The following is a 22692-nucleotide window of genomic DNA, read 5'->3' on the forward strand; positions in this document are numbered from 1 at the left end:
AGAAGTTCTTAGAAGGGATCCGCAGACACAAGGCCAAATGGTAAGGCCCCCACACCCCAGCCAGCACCTGGGCCTGCAGCATCAGCAGCAGCTGTGGGGAGCTGACAGCAGCGTGACCGTGGAAGCACCATGAGCCCCGGGACACACCAGCCAGTCTCCCGGGAGACGGCCACAAACACACAGGACTGCTCCTTCCTGTCCCATCAGGGTCTTAAGAATGGGACTTCGGCAAGGGCGTTTCAAACAGCTCCCCAGGGTACCAACACGTCCCTGGTCAAGAACCACTGATGCGGAGGAAGAGAACAATCTGTCTGGAGTCAGAAGATCTCTGACACTTTGGATAACCACCTTCCATCGCTGCCCCCTGGGAAAGGGAGAGGAATTACGAGTCTGAGCATTTCACAGCATTACCAAGAGGGACAAATCAGCACAGATGTGAAAGGACTCTAACTGCAGATCTTATTATAAGTTAAGTGATTTTCTACCTTATAGTTCTAAAACGCTAGTAAAGTGCCAATTTCGGAGGCAAAAATTCCAAGGACAATCTATAATTTCCAAATTCCCAACAAGAGGTATGAGTCAATAACTGAAAGTACAGGCAGTCCCCAAGTTGGAAACTATTTATAATTCTAAACATGTACCAGTTCTTTGGGCCCACTGAATAATTCCCCACAGAAACAGTAATTAAAGGGGTGAGGTACTATGGGAGCCCACGGAAGCCTAAAACAGCAGTTCTCACAAGGAGCAGTTCTGGAAATCTGTGGAGGTGATTTTTGGTTGTCTCAACGAAGTGGGGCAGTGGGGGGCAGGGGCTGCCAGTTTTAGCAGGCTAGAGTCAAAGGTACCAGACATCCTGCTGTGTTCAGGGGAGTCCCACACAATAAAGAACTGTTCCACATCCCACATGGCCTTGAAATGTCCCCCGAACACTCCTGTAGGCAAAACCCCTATTTGTGATGATCTAGGATTAGAATCAATTGTATTTTATACACAGCCACAGAAACAAACATGCCCAGCTTTAACACACAGCGAATCCTCTAGAAGCATGATACCACATAAGCTGAGGAAGGGCCCTGCTTGGCTCAGAGCTCCTTGGAGAGCTGCTGAGTGTCTAGGAACCACGTCGCTGATGCCTGTGCAGGCCCCGCCCCACAAGGTTGGCAGCTCCGGCTCCTCCACTGTGCTATCCTCAGCAGGTACCAGTCCCCAAGCACTGGCACACAGAATGTACTGTCTTATTACATGCTCCTTCACTATTATTTCTCCTTAATGTTTTAGTCAGCCTACCACTCTGCTTTCTTTTTTAGAATCAGCTGTGTGGGCAGGTATATTATCTATGAATTTTACTTTCTGGATAGTAAAGAGGTGTCACAAATGTTCTAAAGAGCAGGTGTCCAGTCTGATAGGCTTGAGAACCACCAGACTAAATGCCTGGACCCAGAATCTCAGCCTAAATGAAGGGGGCAGGGGTTTATGTGATGCAGGGAGTAGAAAGAGAATACTTTCCTCCCCTTCATCAAACAGAAAGCTGGCTTGGCAAAATTCTGATTATGTAAAACGTGTCTCTGCTCTCCTCCTTGGCTCCTGCTATCCTGAGTGCTCTCATCACGACAGGCCCCCTGCCCCATCTGCCCCCATGGAAGGACTCTATGCTACAGAATTACTGCTTCTGCAAATCCCAGTCCAAACTCCCATCCACTTCCTTAAGCATCTGACCCCATTAATTTATGCTAACATGTGAACAATGCAGCCATGGCCTCTCATGCCCCCAAAGTACATTCATTTCAAAAAGGTGCTGGTCACTCTAAATGGATCTCAAATCAAATGGATCTTAAAAATTCAGACAGTATGAAAGATGTTTCCCTTCCCATGGTAGTAGTAACAGGCTCAGCTGGGATTAATAAGGCATCTAGTTACTTACATGCTTGGGCTGTTTGTAAACTGGTATTTTGAACTAGAGGAAGCATGGTTACCATGAACAAACTGGATTATCATCTCTGTGATGGTAGAACCCAAGTCTTCACAGGATAGAGGTTAGTGTTTACTTTAAAAAACTGACCAAAGAGATTGTTTTTATTAGTTGGTTCTCCAAGTTTCAAATTCCTACTTCTTTTAAATCATATGGTCTTATGCCTGGCTTTTCTCTAGGACAGCATCTCAAGTATGTTATAAAAGATTTGGTGGCACTTTTTTACAGGCCACAGTCTTTTATTATTATATATTCATGCTGTACATAACATGTAGTATGATGTGAACAACACCTCACACACACACACTCATCACTCCCAAAAAAAGCTTTATGGAAATGGTTTCTTAAAATGACACTCCCACTCATAAATAAAAAAGTAACAGGAACAGTAAATCACTCTTCTCCTGGACAGCTAGACAGAGTCATCCTTGGTTACTGGAAAGGGGCAAAGATAGCCCAGAACTCAGATCCAGAACCAAGTGAACTTGGACTGAGGCCAAGAGAATGGACTAGAGGAGGGCTACACTGAGGCCGCAATTCTAGTAGTTTTGTGTGATGTTGAGTAGTTCAAGATTTTTGCCGCAAACCAAAAAAGAAGAATCTTATGTCTCACAGGCCCATTAAGAAAATCTATTGTAGGGATTTCCCTGGCGGTCCAGTGGTTAAGACTCCACACTTCCACTGCAGGAGGCATGGGTTCGATCCCTGGTCAGGGAACTAAGATCCCACATGCCGCGCGGTGCAGCCCAAAAAAAAAAAAAGAAGGAAAGAAAGAAAATCTATTGTAACTAAGTTAAGAATGCAAAGCTACTGAAAGAGGAACAAAATATATTAACAAGGTAGTAATATTTACAATATAAATGCCCCCATTTATACCTGTAGCCACTGCAGTAACAAACTTGGATCCAAAATGTCCATCTGGAGAGAGTCGACATATGTTGGGATGCTTATTTTGAAAGTCTCCTGCAGTGATACATTCTTCTGAACTCAGGAAATAGGTGTCCTAAGAAAAGAGAACCAGCATACCAAGTTTTATAGCATCATGTCAAAATATGCTTCTATTTCTTCTTTAGAAAATATTAAGAACTAAACTATGACACGTCACAAACTACGGTGAAGCAAGTACCTATAATTCCTGACTGTTACCAACTCCTCACAGAAAAACACGTGTAACCAGTAACGCCAGAAGCACAGGCAATCCACCTCATGGGCTGACCTCCAAAAAGCAGTGGTTTATAAAGGTAAAGTCTCTCTGATCTCCGAGACAGAATGAACAGACCCAGCCTTAATTTATCAAGAACACTGTGTTGAAAATAACGTGGTCTAAAAGCCAGGGTGAGCTGTGCAGAGACACTGGAGAGTGCAGCCCAGAGCTGGTCCATAACAAGCTCTGGCCAAGCGAGCATCCCTGCCCCATCTCACCTTATTTCGACTATATCGAACTGTACCCTTTCGGGTATCTTCCGAGACAAGGTCTGTAAATATCCAGCCAACCTGCATAAAAGAGAAGAATACCTTCTGAGTCTCTCCCTGAAACAGGTGATGAATGTCTTCTAGCTTCTGCCCAGAGAGGAGACTCCTGGAAGCCAGTTCTTTCTTTCTAGGTGAGTCAGCTCCTCAGCTAAGCCACTGTCCACACCAGGGCTCTCAAACTCTACTCGGCTGACACTGGCCGTCCTCCCCCTGGTGCTGCCGGGTGGAGATGAGGGCAAACGAGCACATCTCATTTATTTGTTAGAAAAAGTCTTCTCAGCACCACCTCTGTGCCCTGCACTATGCTAGGTGCAGGGGACCTCTGGGTGGATAAAATTAACAGAACGTCAGTGAAAAGGGAATTTACACTCCAGAGAGGAAGACAGATAACGAGCAAGCAAATAAAGACAATGCCACGTCAGACGCTAGGGCTTTCTCTGTAAGACAGGAAAACATACTCCCCAGAGAATGCACGTAACATAAAAAAGAATGATAGAACAGAGACTTCGCACAGCTGCTCCTCTGAGCTCCGGTGTGGGGCTAAGGGAAGCATCTGAGGGTACAGGGATCTGAAACGCCAGTCCCAGGGCTTGGGGCAGGGTCGGCCTCCCTGGCACGTCCTGCTACAGCAACAGTGCCTGTCTGTGTGCTCTGTGATCCCTGGCCTTCCTGTGCCCATGAACCTCACAGCTGATTACCATTCCTGAACCAGAACCTGGCTGGGAGGTCTAAGAGCGGGGCTGGAATCCAGGCACACACCTACTGTCCTTCGGAGAAGTGATCTGCTGCTTGTGACCCTCTCTAGCACAACCCTGACATGAAACTCTTCAATTCCATCTCCTGCAGACACGACCAGGCAAATCTGGAGACTTTCATTTTCTTTAAAAATGCCCAAAACCCCCCGAGGAGGATGGCAATGGAGAAAATGAGACTTAAAAGGATAAATGTAACTCAGCAGTAAATAAAGCAGAACCAAAATCAAGCTAAATCAGGGCTAAGGAACCAGTGTTTGGAGAAGGGCATTTAAGTAACTTCAAGATCTTCTAATTATGACTATCATGACCAAACGTTTATAACAAACATAGGTAAAAAAAATTACACTGATTTTTCTTTTGAACAAGAGAAACTTCCAGAATTTAAACCAAAATATGCCCCTAAATCATGATGCTGACTCCCTGTTAGAAACAACAAGACTTTTTTGTTCTTAAAACGATACAGTGACTTTGTTCCATAGCATTCCTGGGTTATAAGGCACATTTCCAGTCTTCCCTGCTTATCTGTAGGGAGTTTATTTCTCATTGTCTAAATTGATTAGGAAATAAAGGATAAAACTTACATAGCTATTAAGAGTGAATTCCTAAGATGTGTTCAAATTCACAGTTCAACATTATCTATAAAACACCATCTTTATAGTTCCTGGGAACTTAACCAAAGATGTGAGATAAACCAGATAATCAGACTCAAAAAGAAAATTCTCCTCTGTCTTCTAACTGCCCAGGAAAACTAAGAAGGCTTACACGCTCAGATGCCTCAATTATAAACAGGAGGTTCAATGAGGATTGAAGAGGGACCACCAGAAGCTCCAAGTGTGGGGGACAGAAAACGATGAGCGCAAACAGACGCGCGAAGGGAGAGCTCACACCTAGGAGGATGTGCCTTAAGAGCCTGGCGTCAAGGTCCCCTCTGGCAGGAAGTAGGGGTCTTGCTCCTGCTGCTTCTTTCCTCCCCCACTTTGAGGCAATCCTTAAGAAGTATGTCTGGCGGATTTAAATATAACAGTCCCTGCACTGGGATCCTTTTTTGGGTGCCCAATAAACACAAGCGAGGTTTCAAAATGTGCCAGGCCTGCACCTGACCTTGTGCAGTTGGGAGTTCAGTCCCAAACCAGGCCTGGCCATACCACCCACCTAGACATCCCCAACACAGAGCCGGGGCCCCCCCTCAAGGCCAACAGAGTACTTCAGTACCTTCCTCAGGCCAAGTTTGGCAGCAATTTCATCAACCACCTCAGCCTTTGGGTCTTCAAGAAGCTCCAAGCTATTCTGTGTACCAATCTGTGGGGGTATTAAAGAGAGAAGATGGATTTAGAGGAGGGGTTCAGAAAAGCAGCACAGCAGCTCTGTTCCATTTCTGGCTCAGGTGTCACAAAGGAGCACCGGTCTCCCCCTTGCCAAAAAGGAGAGTTAAGGCAGCAGGAAAAGCTCAACCAGATAACACAGGCCAAGCCCTCCAGGCTCTTCCCTTCTAGGGCTGTGCTTTGCTTTTAATCAAGATTCAGAGAACATGAAGAGGCGATATTCAGGCTGGTTCAAGTTAGCAGCTCCGCATGAAACATGTGGTTGTTTAGGACTAGGGAAGGCTCTCTACACCTTAAGGTTCCTTCGTTGGGGATAGAAGTTAGTTTCAAAACTCTCTTGGATAAATAGTTTTCACTCCAAATAGGCTTGGCTAGATTAGGTAAGATTAGAGCTGTAAGGTAACGTTTGTTCCCAGAAAACAGCCTTGGAAAATTCGTATGCAGCTCCTGCAGGGACAGTGCTTAGCTTCACAGGCAAGGCAGAGTGAGAGAGGACAACAGATACACACACCCTAAGCCAAGGATAGGGCACCTGAAATAGGTAACCTGCTGACCGGTGGGCAGAGCCCTCAGCTTGGGGCAGTGGCGGGGGGCTTGGGCTGGCTCACATGCAACCTACACCGGCCACAGGATCCCACTTCCTGCAGTGGACAAAGCTTGCTGAAATCTTTAATCTGCACTGAAATGCAGCTCATAACGCTAAGCATCGTACCGAGCAGAAGACCTGGCTATAGAATATGAAAGTGAAGGTAATTCCAAATTGAGCTATACTAATTGGGTATATCCTTGTAAATTAGTCAAATCCTGGCAAAACAACAAAAGAACTTTATGTTGCTGGGTATGACCCATATGGAGTTCATTAATACCTCCAGAGCACAGGTCAAAGCACAAACTCAGAACAAACCTAAGGATTTTGTTTCATGACATGTGGTAGCATGAGCTTCAACTTCTAATGAGCTGGAGGTTATTAGAGGTCAAGTGTTTCAACCTCCAAGATCCCCAATTTGGGAGCTCTGATGATGTTGTTAGTAGTCTGGACACCAGAGGCTTCTGTTCCAATTTTTGTTCAATCATACTCTTAACAGAACTGTTGAAATGCTTCATGAAAGGACCCTCCTCAAAACTGAATTGGAACGTCTTGTGCTTCCAAAAGCAGCTCCCGCTGACAGAGCACACTCAGTGCCCAAAGGGCCAGACAAGCAGAGTCTCTGGGTGAGCATCTACTGCCATCTCATGTCTCCCTGGAAGTGAACCATCACAAAAGGCCTGGTCAAACATTTCATCTGTAGCTCTCAGTAAATAATGAGAATATCCAAAGGAGTAGACAACACACAATCTGTATAAATACAGCCAGGGAAGAAACGGCATCTGTGCAGGAGCCACACACCTGCACAACAACCAGTGGCCACAAGGCCTGCAGTTTCAGACCCTGGTTTATTTAAAAAGTAGACCAGTCACGGTGAGATCTCCAGAACACGGCACAGGTGACACACTTGTGTATGGCGTGGTGCCCACCCAGAGACAAAGGAGGGGATACTGTGAAATATCTGTGTATCTGCTTATACTAAAAAAATCAAACTTTAGAGATCTAAGCCAAAAACTGCTTAAGGTGGGGGCTACCTGTAGGAGAGGGAGGAAATTAGATGAAGGGGAAGACGTTGTTTGTGGATCTCACTTTGCAAATGTGCAAATTTTTTTTACTTTTCCAACATTTTTTTAAATAAAAAATTTCAGACATACAGCAAAGGTTAAAGAATTTACAGTGAACAATGATATCCCACCACCTAATTCAGCCACTAACATTTACTATGTTCCATTCAGCCCTCTGGCCATGCCTCAGTGCACCATGTTTTTGTGTTTATACATCACACAGTCACCTGCCGGCACAAGACCCTCCCCCAACTACCTCAGCACATCATGAACCAGGATGCAATACGGTTCCAATCTTCACTTTTGTAGTAAACTTATATACAATAAAACAAAATAAATATTTTATATAATATATACTATACAACCATATAAACATTTTACATAATTGTACAAATTAAAAAATATATACGGGCTTCCCTGGTGGCACAGTGGTTAAGAATCCACCCGCCAATGCAGGGGACACAGGTTCGAGCCCTGGTCCGGGAAGATCCCACATGCCACGGAGCAACTAAGCCTGTGTGCCACAACTACTTAGCCTGCACTCTAGAGCCCACAAGCCACAACTACTGAGCCCACACGCCACAACTATTGAAGCCCGCACGCCTAGAGCCCATGCTCCGCAACAAGAGAGGCCACCGCAGTGAGAAGCCCATGCATCGCAACAAAGGGCAGCCCCCGCTCACTGCAACTAGAGAAAGCCAGCGGGCAGCAACGAAGACCCAACGCAGCCAAAAATAAATAAATAAATAAATAAATCTATTTTTAAAATAAATAAATAAAAAATATATACATAAAACCAATCCTTAAATACTGAAAATAAAACAAATGAACATAAAAGTGTAACTCATTGGTGACGTAATCATACAGGGAAGATCTTCCAAGTGACTTTAAAACACAGTAACCAACTGCTGGTCCCTAGTGGGATATACCCTAGGGGCCCTCCCCTCCCACCAAAACAATCTTCAACTGTTTTCAGTCCTACACTGGTGGTAATTTTGATATTGTTATTAAGACAGTTACATGTGTGGCATAAGATAAAGAACTTGAGTAATTTTGTGACTCTAATTCCATAAATCCTGGGACAGCTGATTGTAGGCATGGACAGAGGAGATACAGAAGCAGAAGAGAGAGGGCAACTGTATGACACTTTTGGGGGAACTGACAAAAGTTGAATAAGATGGCAGATTAGATAAAAATATTGTATCGAAGTTCAATTTACTTAAGTTGCTCAATGTACTTGTTATATGAGAACGTGTCCTTATTCTTTGGAAATATACACTGAAATATTTAGGGGCCATGATCTTACTCTCCAATAATTCAGAAAATAAATACTGTGTGTGTGTGTGTGTATAGAGAAAGAGATAGACTGGGCAAATGATACAGTAAGAGAAGCAGCATGCAACGTGAAAAGGGCTCCCATACAGCCTTCAAAACAAAGCAATACAGAGACCCGTAGACTGCAAATCCTGTTCACATCTACCTGAGGAGGTTCATAAATCGCAGCCACTTCAGCCCTGATACCAAGAGGAATGTCTTTGTGCTCTGTGTACCGTCCATACAAGTACCCGAAGTGCTGGTTCCCTGTCTTCCTCCAGAAGTCAAGGAAGCGGTCAGCAACTGTATGATTCTCAAACATGATGTTGTCCACATGTCTGTATTTCTGTAGAGTTAACAACAATGGGCTAAATTAAAACACTCCATCAAAAATAAATAAGTTACTATTTTATCACAAACCGTTCACAAGTATCTTTTACCTAGCTTTTTAAAACACACACACACAGACACAGACACACACACACACTTTAAGAATGTACTCTCGGGGCTTCCCTGACGGCACAGTGGTTAAGAATCCGCCTGCCAATGCAGGGGACATGGCTTCGAGCCCTGGTCAGGGAAGGTCCCACATGCCGCGGACCAACTTAAGCCCGTGCACCACAACTACTGAAGCCCACGTGCCTAGAGCCCGTGCTCCACAACAAGAGAAGCCACCGCAAGGAGAAGCCCGCGCACCTCAATGAAGAGTAGCCCCCACTCTCTGCAACGAGAGAAAGCCTGCGCACAGCAACGAAGACCCGACACAGCCAATCAATCAATCAATCAATCCATCAATAGATAGATAGATAAATAAATAAATAAATAGAATGTACTCTCGGGACTTCCTTGGCGGTCCAGTGGTTAAGACTCTGCGCTCCCAATGCAGTGGGCACAGGTTCGATCCCTGGTTGGAGAACTAAGATCCTGCATGCCACACGGGGCAGCCAAAATAAGAAAAAAAGAATGTGCTATGCCCTTAAGACCACTTCAGGTTCTAGTGGGTGGGAGGGGTAGGGGTGGGACTCTCATTAAATTAATTCAAATTAATCTTACTGGGATTTTGCCTAAAATGCAGGTTTTCATAATCTCTAGGTCAAAAAAACAGTTTTCAAAAAGAAATTAAGGGCTTTCCCTGGTGGCGCAGTGGTTGAGAATCTGCCTGCCAATGCAGGGCACACGGGTTCGAGCCCTGGTCTGGGAAGATCCCACATGCCGCGGAGCAACTAGGCCCGTGAGCCACAATTGCTGAGCCTGCGCGTCTGGAGCCTGTGCTCCGCAACAAGAGAGGTCGCGATAGTGAGAGATCCGCGCACTGCGATGAAGAGTGGCCCCCACTTGCCGCAACTAGAGAAAGCCCTCGCACAGAAACAAAGACCCAACGCAGCTATAAATAAATAAAATTTAAAAAAAAAAAGAAATTAAGACAGAAAGAAAGAGAGAAGGGGAATTCCCTGGCGGTCCAGCAGTTAAGACTCCGCGCTTCCACTGCAGGGAGCGAGGGTTCGATCCTAGTTGGGGAACTGAGATCCTGCATGCCGCACAGCGCGGCCAAAAAAAATAAAAACAAATTTTTTTTTAAAATGGAGGGGAGTTCCCTGATGGTGCAGTGGTTAAGAATCCACCTGCCAATGCAGGGGACAGGGGTTCAATCTCTGGTCCGGGAAGATCCCACATGCCACGGAGCAACTAAGCCCGTGCGCCACAACTACTGAGCCCGCGCAGCCTAGAGCCCAAGGACCACAACTACGGAAGCCCACGTGCTGCAACTACTGAAGCCCGCGTGCTGCAACTACTGAAGCCCGCGTGCCTAGAGCCCGTGCTCTGCAACAAGAGAAGCCACCGCAATGAGAAGCCCACATACGGCAACGAAGAGTAGCCCCCACTTGCCGCAACTAGAGAAAGCCTGTGCACAGCAACGAAGACCCAATGCAGACAAAATAAACAGGAAGGAAGGAAGGAAGGAAGGGAGGGAGGGAGGAAGGAAGGGAGGGAGGAAGGAAGGAAGGAAGGAAGAGAATGAGAGGGAGGGAGGGATGGAGGGAAGGAGAGAAAGAAAGGGAAGAAAGGTTCTCAAACAGTTAAGGAGGCGTGGAATTCTAAGGAGCTAAGAAACACGGGCTGGCAGCGGCAGGGGAAAGATGAGGAGGGCTATTCTTGGAGGGCTGGACAATAAGAGTGGAAAAAGCCAGAATAACTGCACACAGTTTTCCCTGATTCTTTTTTCACTCCTTCCTGAGCCCAGCTCCCTTCCTAACCTGGCCTGGACAGATGCCCTGAGCTGGTCCCAGGGCAGTTCTGTTCAACTACCAACTTCCAGAGCCACAGTTTCTTAAAAGGTAAAGTCACAACCACTGAGCATTTTAAACAGTCACCAAGAAAATTCTGCCTCCACACAAGCCAACAAATCAGAAAACTGAAGGCTCCCCTCTATGCTTGAAAGAGCTAGAGATCTTACAAATAATGTCCTCAGTGTATGATTTCCATAAAAGCGTCAATCAATCAGCCCCAAAATACCCAAGACTCTGCCCCATGTAACTCACACTGCTACCGGCAGCTCCTTTCCAAGGAGGGGCTTCTCCAGACATTTTCACTCCTCAGTCATGAACACAAATCTACTGCTTTCTGCGTCTAGATGGATATAGCGAACATCTCACCTGTCTATTCAGCGTGATGGCACTTGGCTGGCACTTAGTACAGATGCCATTAGGCCACGGAAGGTGTCCCTCACACCCTGATTTAATCTTGCAACTGATGTTCTCCAGGGCAACAAATTTCCCCCTGAAAAAGAAAAGGCAACTTAATTAATTAAACATTACAATGGTGAAAAGTGTAGCAGGAAGCTGGAAATAAAATGGCAGGTATCTCACGCTTCCTGAAGGGAGTTCTCAGGAGCTAAGCACGTGGTATCCACAGCAGGGAAAATGTGCTAAAACTTATTCTAATGGAGTTGTAGCTTCTGTCCTGTACACCAGACTGTACAGGAATACAGAAATATTTTCCGATAAAAACAGTTTTAATTTTCACTATCACTAACATCTATTTTTTTTTACTTTTTTTTTTTTAATTGGAGTATAGTTGCTTTACAATGTTGTGTTAGTTTCTGCTGTACAATGAAGTCAATGTGTATATATATATATATATATATACATATATATATATATACACACACATATATATATCACACATATATGTATATGTATACCTATATCCCCTCCCTCTTGGACCTCCCTCCCACACCCCCATTCCACCCATCTAGGTCATCACAGAGAACTGAGCTGAGCTCCCTGTGCTATACGGCAGGTTCCCACTAGCTATCTATTTTACACGTGGTAGTGTATTTATGTCAAAACTAATCTCCCAATTTGTCCCACACTCCCCGTCTCCCCGTGTCCACATGTCTGTTCTCTACGTCTACGTCTCTATTCCTGCCCTGCAAATAGGTTCATCTGTACCATTTTTCTAGATTCCACATATATGCGTTAATATATGATATTTGTTTTTCTCTTTCTGGCTTACTTCACTCTGTATGACACTCTAAGGTCCATCCACATCTCTACAAATGACCCAATTCCGTTCCTTTCTATGGCTGAGTAATATTCCATTGTATATATGTACCACATAAGATTTTCAAGAGTACTGCTAAATATCTAGATCTAACCTATGCCACTGACAGAAAATGAAGTTCTTTTTAAGTTCCATCAATTTATCAGAAACATTTATGAGTCTAGTACTTAGACTTCTGTATAAAATTCTAATTCATAGAAAAAACCTGATTAGGATACATAACAAAGATATCTTCACTCTGCTTTTGGTCAGTGAGGATGTCCTGGGCCCCACTGTGGACTTTGGGTGAGTCTGCACAAGTGACTTCACCCTCTGCCACTTTCCCATTCACAAATGGTCCAGTGATCAGTCCTGTCCTCACAAGCCAGCAGCATGCTGGAACGATGGCACCTGGGAAGCAATGATTGCCACCTAGGCTGCATGTTAACAACAGCAACAAGTGAGCCCTTGACCTAGACTGACAAAAGGCAGACAGGTCCCAGCACACTCATGCTCTGGTCAAGACAGCTCCAGAGCTTACCCCACAGATGGGCAAAAATGGGCTTCTGGTGGGATTTTTTTTTTCCTGGTCTAACTTGTTTTAAAAGTCATTTTAGGATGTCAGTGGGTTGTCAGAGAAAAACTACGAGCAGGCCAACATGACATTCTTCACAAAACGTTGCTGACTCGGGTTCAGCCACCGTCTCCTCTCCCTGCACGGATAGGAATCATAAAATCACAGTAAGAAGTCTGTTACTTTCTGGTGAGGTGAGCATATCAACAGAAGGGGGTTGCACAGGCAAGTACCTGACATAGTTTAAAAGAAATCAAACTGCTCTCAGCTTGCCACTGTCACAGCGTGCTCTCTAAGAGCCAAGGGACAGCTGCCCCCATTGCCCAACCCCACCCACACTGCCCGTCTGGCCAAGCCTGCAGACAGCAATGCTGAGGCACCAGAGGCCAAGCCATGGACAGCGCCACAGCCTCAGCCCCACTACAGCTGTGAAATTGAGCTGATAAAGAGGCAGCCTCCAGGGCAAAGGGCAGACTCCACAGACACAGGACTGGCCACCATCACGCCTTATCTCATCCAGGTTCAGAAACAACTAAGTTGCCAGGGTACTGCATACCAGAGGGAAGGTCAGCGGGGTGCCCCCAGACCTCCACAGCCTGGCCTCTGCCCGCTTGGCCTCTGCCCATGCTCTGGGCACTGTGGATTACAGCAGGCACCAGAGTCTCCCCCCACTTGTTTCTCTTTTAGAATCAGGACAAGATTCACGAATACAAACACTTCATGCCCAGACTTTGATCTTTACTTTTCTCACTCATATGCCCAGGGGCTTTAAGCAACATGTGCCAGAGACAGAAAATGAACTCTGCGCCCCAAAGCCACATGGGTGCCGCCCCCTGCATTCAGGCTGCTTACTTGTCGGCCCCTCCGGTCAGCTTCCGGATGTAGGCGTGGAAGGACATGTGCTTCACGGGAGGCTCCAGGTGATTTAGGTAGTCCTCGTCGAAAGGCTGCCAAAACACACAGTCAACACAGTCATGCACTTGCCGCTGGGGTGGCGGTCTCGGTCGCAGCCTCCACCCACCAAGCCCCGAGGCAGGTGGGCAGGCAGTGAGGGAGAACTGGCGATGGGTCCTCACTATCGTTCTAAGTCAAAACCAAGTTCTTCTCTGTGTACCAGTTATCTTTTCAAGATTGAAATGAATCTCTATTAAACACAAAATGCTCTAAGTCAAATAAATATCAGGTAAATTGTGCACACACACACAAAAAAAAGCCACACGATGAAGCAAGAGGAGCCTCATGAAGAAAACCAGATTGGCCTTCCTGCCGTAAATTCAGTGTTAACCAGTCACCAGTCGGCACTATCGTGGTAACTCTCAACCTCACCACGACAAATCAGTAGAGGAGACGTGAGATTCAGGGTAGAGTAAATCAAAACGATGAGCACGAAAACCGCCAGGCCCGGCTTTGTGTCAGGTTTTAAAAGGACTGTCCAGGGAGCCCAGTGTAAACGCTGCCCCTTTATCACAGCAATACCCATGCCCCAGCCGTTCATAATCCACCCAGAAGGTCACTCCCATAAATAAAGGCTCGTCCTCTCAGTGTAGCCTGCACTAGTGGGAATACGAGGCCCAGGGCAATAAATAGGTTAAGTTCCTTGAACCACTCCAACCCAGCCCAGGGACTTAGGGGAAGTGTCAAGACGGCTCTGGGAACTCACTCTACTCGGACTCTCACCTCTAGAGGAACGCAGTGCACGCACTTCCCCAGAGGCCCATGTCGGCACCTAGAGCACAGGGAAGAGAAACGCACGGCGTCAGCATGCTGCTCTTCTGCTGCTGCCTCCCTGCATGTTGACACTTAAAAGGCACATCATACCTAATAAAGTACTTCCCCATCCACATAAAATTATCTGAAATGGTATGTGGTGAACAATTTTTTTTTTTTTTAAAGGGAACGCTATTTATTTATTTTGGCTGTGTTGGGTCTTCATTTCTGTGCAAGGGCTTCCTCTAGTTGCGGCGAGCGGGGGCCACTCTTCATCGCGGTGCGCGGGCCTCTCACTGTCGCAGCCTCTCTTGTTGCGGAGCACAGGCTCCAGACGCGCAGGCTCAGTAGTTGTGGCTCACGGGCCTAGTTGCTCCGCGGCATGTGGGATCTTCCCAGACCAGGGCTCGAACCCGTGTCCCCTGCATTGGCAGGCAGATTCTCAACCACTGCGCCACCAGGGAAGCCCCAAGTGAACAGTTTTTAATGGTTTAATATTTTGGTGTGTATTAGAAAATACCGACCAGCGCACCAAACCTCTGATTTCATGGCTATTAACTGATTTCATGGATATTAACACAAACTAAAAGCAAAAGTGAATGGATTTAAAGTCAATTTAAATAAAAATGTTTGGTAAAGACTAAGAAAGTTGGTACATGGACATGGCAAAAACCCTGAGAATGGTACATAAATAGCTAAAGTGTGGAAAACACCCACTTCATGCATATTTTGGAAAAAAGCAGGAGAAGAACGCTGGGCTCTGTGGGTTTCAGTCTGCACACAGTAGGACGGTGGAGATGCGTTCGGGCGCCAACAGGCTCAGTCACAGCACTGTCCACATGGGGTCGGAACTCCTAGGTGCATCGCATTCTATATCTCAGAGCAGAAAGGGCCTGAGTCTCCCGACAGGCAGACTCTTGCAGGTGATGCATGCACAGGCACATGCACACTCAAAAAGATTCCTAATGAGGCCTTACAAACACGGATTGGGGTAGGAGTGGCACTGGGTCCCTGGGAGGAACACAAATGGGGGCAGAGAGCCAGTTGATGGCCACGGCCACAGAGTGGCTCCACGCCAACTGCAGCTCAGCACCATCTGGGGCCCTTTGATCTGAGACATACAAGTCACTAATGCAGCATGTGGAATCCCAATATCTCAATGTCTTGCTTACAGGGTGATGCAGTTACAAAGACTCCACTGAAGAGACAATCTTCGCTCAGACAATTTTACATCATTGAGTGTGAACTCAGATGTTTCTAAATAGTCTCCTTAAAAAGAACTGCAAAAAATCTAAAATAAACAAATGTACACAAGCATAAGCATTTTATACAATCCTTGGTGAAAAGTGAATATTCAAAGAAGGAGCAGCACCTTCAGCAAATGAAGTGTTCCCTAGAAGAACGGAAAGAGTGTACTGAATATGGAAGGTTGAGATTCCTCCACTAAAATTAAATGAGACAACGTGAACAAGGACCTACACCAGCAGGTGCCCAGGTACCACCCCCTCCACCCTGTCACACTTGTTAAAGCCCACTCTGCATATGCATTCAGGTGTCTCAGGGGCACACCACGGTGAGGACTTCTTAGAACTCTTAGTTCTCAACACTTAGAAAATTTTAAACTACATGTGGGGCTTCCCTGGTGGCGCAGTGGTTAAGAACCCGCCTGCCAGTGCAAGGGACACAGGTTCGAGCCCTGGTCCGGGATGCCACGAAGCAACTAAGCCCGGGCGCCACAACTACTGAACCTGTGCTCTAGAGCCCGCGTGCCACAATTACTGAAGCCCGTGCACCTAGAGCCTGTGCTCCGCAACAAGAGAGGCCACTGCAGTGAGAAGCCTGCACACGGCAACAAAGAGGAGCCCCCGCTCGTCACAACTAGAGAAAGCCCACATGCAGCAACGAAGACCCAACTCAGCCAAAAGTAAAAATTGATTAATTAATTTTAAAAAAAGACAATCACAGTGTATTTTAAAAAATAATAATAATAAAGTACACGTGGAGCATACTTTGAGATTCAAACAATGAGAAAAAGCTCACAGAGTAACTTGAAGTGAGATGTAATCTGAAAATAGATGGTCTAACTCAAAACTTACATTTCTTTATCAGGACACGTTACAGACATTTCACTTCACTGACACTGTGGCCCCGCAGGCACTTACAGCTGTGGGTCACGGCTCCTGTAGATCTTCCCGTCCTGCCTGCTGAGGTACTGGTCGATCTCATCTTCCACCACGCTGGGAGCACCAGAGGCCTTTAACCCCAGTGGAGCCGATGTCTCCATCTCAGACGACGGTCCAGCAAGGCTCGAGGGAAACAGGAACAACAAATCTCCATGCCTGTTCAAATGACATATGTTAAGTAGAGGCCTCCTTCCTTTCTTCACAGCCTGCGCTGCACAGAAGATCAACTCAGGTGTGAGAACCTCTGACACCTGCAAACAGCAACATCAACCACCCTGCAGGCCTAAACAATGAGGCTTCCCATTTTAAGAGACCAGAGTTCTCTTTTCCCACCTCCCCTATGCCTCTTCCCCTTATGAAGGTCAGCAGCAGGCTCTCTGGACTGTAACATAACTTCCCTACAACCACACTGCGCAATCTATGCTGCACATGCATACACGCACCTGATTCCACAAAGAAGACACAAAATCACAGCTGACACTGGAGCTGCATGGCCCCCTCCCTCCTCCTTCTCTGCTTAGCTCCCACTTGCCCTCATTCGTTCCTTGGCCTTCTCTTCAGCTGCCCCCCATTTACTTGCTTGGGACATATCCTTCCACTGCTTTCTCTACATTCACAAATACATGTGTACATAACACACGTCACTGATATACAAACCTGAGATGATAAGAGACACACTTTCTGCATTTGCTGTTCTCTCATAATCCCTCCAAACATGGTCTACGTCTGATCAACGTTCCGCAGTGAAGTTGCCTCACAATACGCTTTGCTGCTCCCTGCATGACGGACATGGCTCCCTGTGGGACCTGCCACCAAGGGCCCCACTGCGGAAACGCCCAGAGACAGGCAGCCGCACGGTCTCCCAGCCATAGGGCGGATTTCCGGGAGAGGGCCCGTTAGACTTCAGGAGTTTTGTTTGTTCCTAAAGCCGCTGACGTACTGCTTTCCACAAAGGCTGCCATGATTCACAGTGCAAAGGACAATATTTGGTTTTCGATCATTTTCAACGTGAACGGCGTCCTTCCACCGTCAGACCCGCCGCTGACTTCACCAGAGCCTGACTGCCACCCCGCAGGTATGGGTGAACAAGTCCCCACCCGGGAGCGCTGCGGGTCCCGAGACACTCAGCGTGTTCAACACCAGTCCAGGAGGAAAAGCTGTAGCACCACCACCAGGCAAGTATTTCACTGCTCTCAACAAGATGCACACACAGGAAGAAAGACTGAAAGAACTGCCTGCAGTCCCCAACCAACAAACAGAGAGAATAGGAGCAGGCGCCACAGCTGGGACGGCAGGAGGCTGGGCTGCAGCTCTTCAACGGGTCTACTCGCCCCTCTTTTCCCTCCCATAATTTAGGGTGATAAAATCACCAACTTGTCATTGAAGATTTGTTTCTAACAGCAAATGAGATATTCCTAAACACCCTCCAGCTTCAGGATACATGGCTCAAATGCTACTCAGTTTTAACAAATATCCTCTAAAATGCGCTGTGGAGCTCTAAAGAAAGGAGTTTCCCCAAGGGTCCAAAAACCCACAGCAGCTCAAATAAGAATAGTGAAGGAACCTCCTGCCAGCCCATTATGGGAACCCTGAGCTTGGCTTATAGCCATTGTCTGGGCCACGAGAGACGAGGCCTTGAGCCTGCCTGCCCAAAGAGAGCTGCTGAACCTGAAACGCCACACAAAGCCAGATGTCTAAAGGATGTCTTGACCGCTGGGAAAAACCCACCAGCTGAAAACAGGAACCAAGGAGGAATCCTGTCTGCCTCCATCCACTATGCTGTAGGGGAAAAAGTCACTGCTGAGAAGTCTGTAACCAAAGGCCTGCTCTGCCATGTGTCCGGGGTAGAATCAGGGATGCTTCTTGGTTCAGGAAACCAAAGACAGAAATTAACTCAAGTGCCGGGCCCATGACGCCCCCTTGTGCCGACAGAAGCAAATGGCTTCTCCGTAGAAAAGCCACCAATCCCAGATCTTTCAGGGCCCCCTAAGACCAAGATTGGCCAAATATAAGCTCTCAAAAAAAGGTCACCAAATATACAAGAGAAACAAGCCACCACGAGCAAGAGAGGGCAGACAACAATCAACAGATTTAGACAGCCAAGGACTTCAGGTGTGGAATTCAAGACAAAGAATATAAACTTACGTATAGAATGTTAGCTGGAAACGGAACAAAAAGAGTACAAGCAACAAGAGACTATCCGCAATGACCAGGGGCTCAGAGAGTGGGCGGAGGGGCTGCAGACTCAGCAGCTCTTCCCAAATCCCCCGCTTAGGGACAGGCTAGACAACAGCAACAGTGTGACAGGATCCTCACGAACCCTGAATTCACTCGGGGGAGATAGACCCCAGACACCTCAAGACCCGAGAGGGAAGCATCAGGTGTGTGACAGGCCAAGGCAGAGCCACCAGGGAACCCAGCACTCTTCACTGGAAGCCTGGGGGTCAGTGTGAGAGCACAGCAGGAGCTGGGAAGGAGCCCCTGCGAGCACATGACCTAACAGCCAGGGCTGAAAGGAATCAAACAGAATTAAATAGAAAAAAGTAAAAAATGTAATCACCGAAATAATAGAGAGAATGGGGGAGAGGTAATATTTAGATATAATGTGGACTTTCCTGGTGGTCCAGTGGTTAAGAATCCACCTCCCAATACAGGGGACGCAGGTTCGATCTGTGGTTGGGGAACTAAGATCCCACATGCCGCGGGGCAACTAATAAGCCGATGTGCTCTAGAGCCCGCGCACCGCAACTACTGAGCTTGCGTGCCACAACTAGAGAGAGAAGCCTGTGTGCTGCAATGAAGATCCCCTGTGTCGCAGCTAAGACCTGACACAGCCAAATAAATAAATAAACAAAATATAAAAATAAATAAAATAAAATATCTTTTAAAAAATAAAGAGATAATGGCCAAGAATTTTCTAGACCTAACCTGCAGATACAGGAAACACATTTTACATCAGGTAGCATTAAACCAACCAACCAACCAACTAGGAATCCACACCTGGACAGGTCAAACAGAAACCGCAGGACCCCAAGACAAACAGAAGACCTTAAAAGCAGCCAGAGGGGAAAAAAAGAACCTACAAATGAACAAGAGAATTGTAACAGCCAGCTGAACTGCGACAATGGAAGCAGAGGCAGTGGAGTGAAACCCACAAGGAGCTCAGGGTGACCACACTCTTACAGACATGGTCAGATAACTCTCGAGTGGTGACAGGACGAGGTTCTCAAGTTTGGGCTTGTGTTGCTCAACAAGCATCATAACTATCACTGGAAAGACATGCTCTAGGATAATCCAGAAAGACATGCCATCCAGCTGTGACCACACCTCAGGTAGACAGGGTGTTTCATTCTGCAGCCCCCGTTTCTGGCATCCAGTCATCAGAATAGCTTAGACACACAGCTGCCACCCCTGCAGTGCTCGTCACGTGCAGGCACCGGACAACCATGTGGAATAGGCATCGCCACCCCCTTGCAGACAAGGGTGGTGGGGCCCAGTGAGGTTAGGTGACTTCCCAGGCACACAGCCAGTGAGTGTTGGGTGTGAGTCCAAACCCGAGTAAGCCCATAGGAAGTGATTCTCAAGATGCGAAAACCCTTTGCAAGCTGGGAGGAAAGATGACCCTCACCCACTGGAAACGAACGTAAACAGGGAAAGGCTTTACATCATCACAGCAGCAGGCAAAGAGCAGGTGCCGAGCGAGTATTTTTTTTTTTTTTTTTTGGTAAATATTTATTTATTTATTTGGTTGTGCCGGGTCTTAGTTGCTGCATGTGGGCTCCTTAGTTGTGTCATGTGAACTCTTAGTTGCAGCATGCATGTGGGATCTAGTTCCCTGGCCAGGGATCGAACCCCGGCCCCCTGCATTGGGAGCACGGAGTCTTAGCCACTGCGCCACCAGGGAAGTCCCCGAGCGAGTATTTTTTGAAGAACAAATAAATTAATGCTAAAATTGTATTTCCCCCCCCAGATATACTAGTTGTGAATCTAAAAATGACCACACAAACTGCCAAAATAGCCTATTATTCTGACTGGTAAAAGGCACACAGCCAAGTGCCAGCAAAGCCCAGCCCAACCCTCAGCCAGTGGCTACAGCAGCCAGGCTGCCTGTAGCCCCGATGGGAAAATTCCTTGCCCTCTGTCTGAGGATAAAGATGACTTGAAGGGTTCTGCTCACTGATACGTGAGGTGTGCCCAGGCAGTTCAGACAGGAGTCAGCAAACCTCTTCTGTAAACGGCCAAACAGTAAACATTTTCGGCTTTGCAGACCATACAGTCTCTGTCACAATCACTCAGCCCTGCCCTTGTAGCGTGAAAACACATAAACGAATGAATGTGGCTGTGCTCCCATAAAACTAGAAAAACAGGCAGTGGGCTGCAGGAAGAGGTCTCTGCACCCTAGAAACTCCTTCTGACATTACCCATCAATTCTAAGGCACTCCAGGGTGTCCTGCCAGCAAGAAATACAGTGTGGGCAACAGGCCACTGTACTGCCAGCCCCCCCAACCTACCAAGCAGGTCCCGAGGCAGAATGACGCACAGAGCTACATTCAAGGTCCTTCTCCGCAGTGAAGCAGCTGAGTGTGCAGGTGCACACACAACCCAGGACCATAACTCCTTCTCTGTGACATACATCCCCAAATTCCGCAAGTCAATCAAACCGGCTCAACAGTAACTGCAGATTCAGTGTGGCTGCCAAACACCTGGCAAGAAGCACAGTCACCTGCACTTTGGTCTGCGTTCGGGACCATAGTCACAGTAGCATGAGAAGGAAAAAGGAGAGAACTGAGCGGCCTCAGGCGGGTAACTGGTGCCAGCATGCCCTCCCCACTCCCCACCTTCTCCCCTCGGGCACTCACTTGATCTTCAGCAGGTTGAGGGATTTGTTAGATGACGCTGTTATTTCTCCAGTCTTGTTTCTATTGATGTAAACTGAGAAGCCGTTATTTTGGAAGCCAAACTCCTTTGCGACCTAAAACAAGACCCAAACAACAGAGATTTAATAAAATATTGAAGTCTCACTACTCTGACCACATATACATCAGACATTACTAGTGAGTTTAGAAACTGCTCCTCATTAACCAAATTTCTCTTGTTATTTTGCTCTCTCGTGAGGAAATTTGAGTCTGGGGCCAAGAGAGGGGTCAGATCTGGAGCTTGACTTTTAGGGTCATCAGAGTAGAGTTAAACAAAGAAGAGACAGGGAATCTTGGCAGAGAAACAGAAATGATAAAATAGAATCAAACAAAAATTCTACAACTGAAAAACACAATAACTGAAATAGAAAATTCACTGGGTGGGCTTATCATCAGAAGGGGGATGACAAAAACAAAGTCAATTAAAGATGGGTTAACAGAAACCAGACAATCTGAAGACAGAGATTTGAAAGAAAAATGAACAGAGTCTTAGGAACCCCTGGAACAATATCAAATGATCCTCAGAAGAGAATAAGGCTAGGACTGAAAAACATTTGAAGAAAGAATGGCCAAAACCCTCAAATTTGATGAAAAACATAAAAGTAACAAATCCAGGAAGTTCAGCAAAACCAAAGTAGGATAAATAAAGAGAAAACTATGCCTGGGCACGTCATCATCATACTGCTAAAATCCAAAGATCAATGGAGACCAGAAGACAATGGAACAACATCTTTAAAGTGCTGAGGCAGGAATAAACATCTGTCAACTCAGAATTCTCCATCTGGAGACAATACCCTTCAAATACAAGGGCAAAATGAAAACGTTCTCAGGTCGACAAGACCCAAGGGCACCTGTTGCCTGTAGCCTCCACCACAATAAATGCCAGAGGATATCCTTCAGGCTGAACAACACCAGACAGAAACTCCGACGCAGAGGACACACGAAGATAAGAACTCCAAATCACACAGTAGGAAACCATCACAGAATTGCCAGGAGAATCCTGACAGAGCAACAACCACAGGTCAGGAACAGGACCAGGGAGGAGCCGCATGTCCCTGAGTCACCCAAAGGCTCACCCCCTCCCCCCATTTTATACCTTGTTCTACCTGCTGCTTTTTACCTATGATTGATTTGCCCTTTAACATGGAATTATTGATAAAACCTAGAATTTATTTACTGTAAGGAAAACAAGAGTTTAAAGATTAACTTTATGTACTAACAATATTTTCTGTTGACTAAAAAAAATGATTGAAAGTAACTCTAGGGCCTTTCCTGGTGGCGCAGTG

General features: G+C 46.5%; 1 protein-coding gene across 2 annotated transcripts in view; it reads right to left on the reverse strand.

Moving 5' to 3' along the window:
• The window catches only part of NPLOC4 (NPL4 homolog, ubiquitin recognition factor), a 56777-nt gene that overhangs the window by 24287 nt on the left and 9798 nt on the right, over nucleotides 1-22692 (reverse strand). For both annotated transcript variants that reach the window (XM_082373591.1, XM_082373590.1), the window contains exons 3-11: nucleotides 21350-21462; nucleotides 16470-16646; nucleotides 14278-14326; nucleotides 13453-13547; nucleotides 11138-11261; nucleotides 8650-8829; nucleotides 5410-5496; nucleotides 3392-3463; nucleotides 2846-2972 (exon numbers count right to left, since the gene is read on the reverse strand). In XM_082373591.1, the coding sequence (XP_082229717.1) occupies nucleotides 2846-2972; nucleotides 3392-3463; nucleotides 5410-5496; nucleotides 8650-8829; nucleotides 11138-11261; nucleotides 13453-13547; nucleotides 14278-14326; nucleotides 16470-16646; nucleotides 21350-21462 (1024 nt within the window). The remainder of the gene's footprint in view (nucleotides 1-2845; nucleotides 2973-3391; nucleotides 3464-5409; nucleotides 5497-8649; nucleotides 8830-11137; nucleotides 11262-13452; nucleotides 13548-14277; nucleotides 14327-16469; nucleotides 16647-21349; nucleotides 21463-22692) is intronic.

The sequence above is a fragment of the Balaenoptera borealis genome (genome assembly GCF_965194805.1).
Source record: "Balaenoptera borealis genome assembly, chromosome: 20".
Classification (NCBI taxonomy): Eukaryota; Metazoa; Chordata; class Mammalia; order Artiodactyla; family Balaenopteridae; genus Balaenoptera; species Balaenoptera borealis.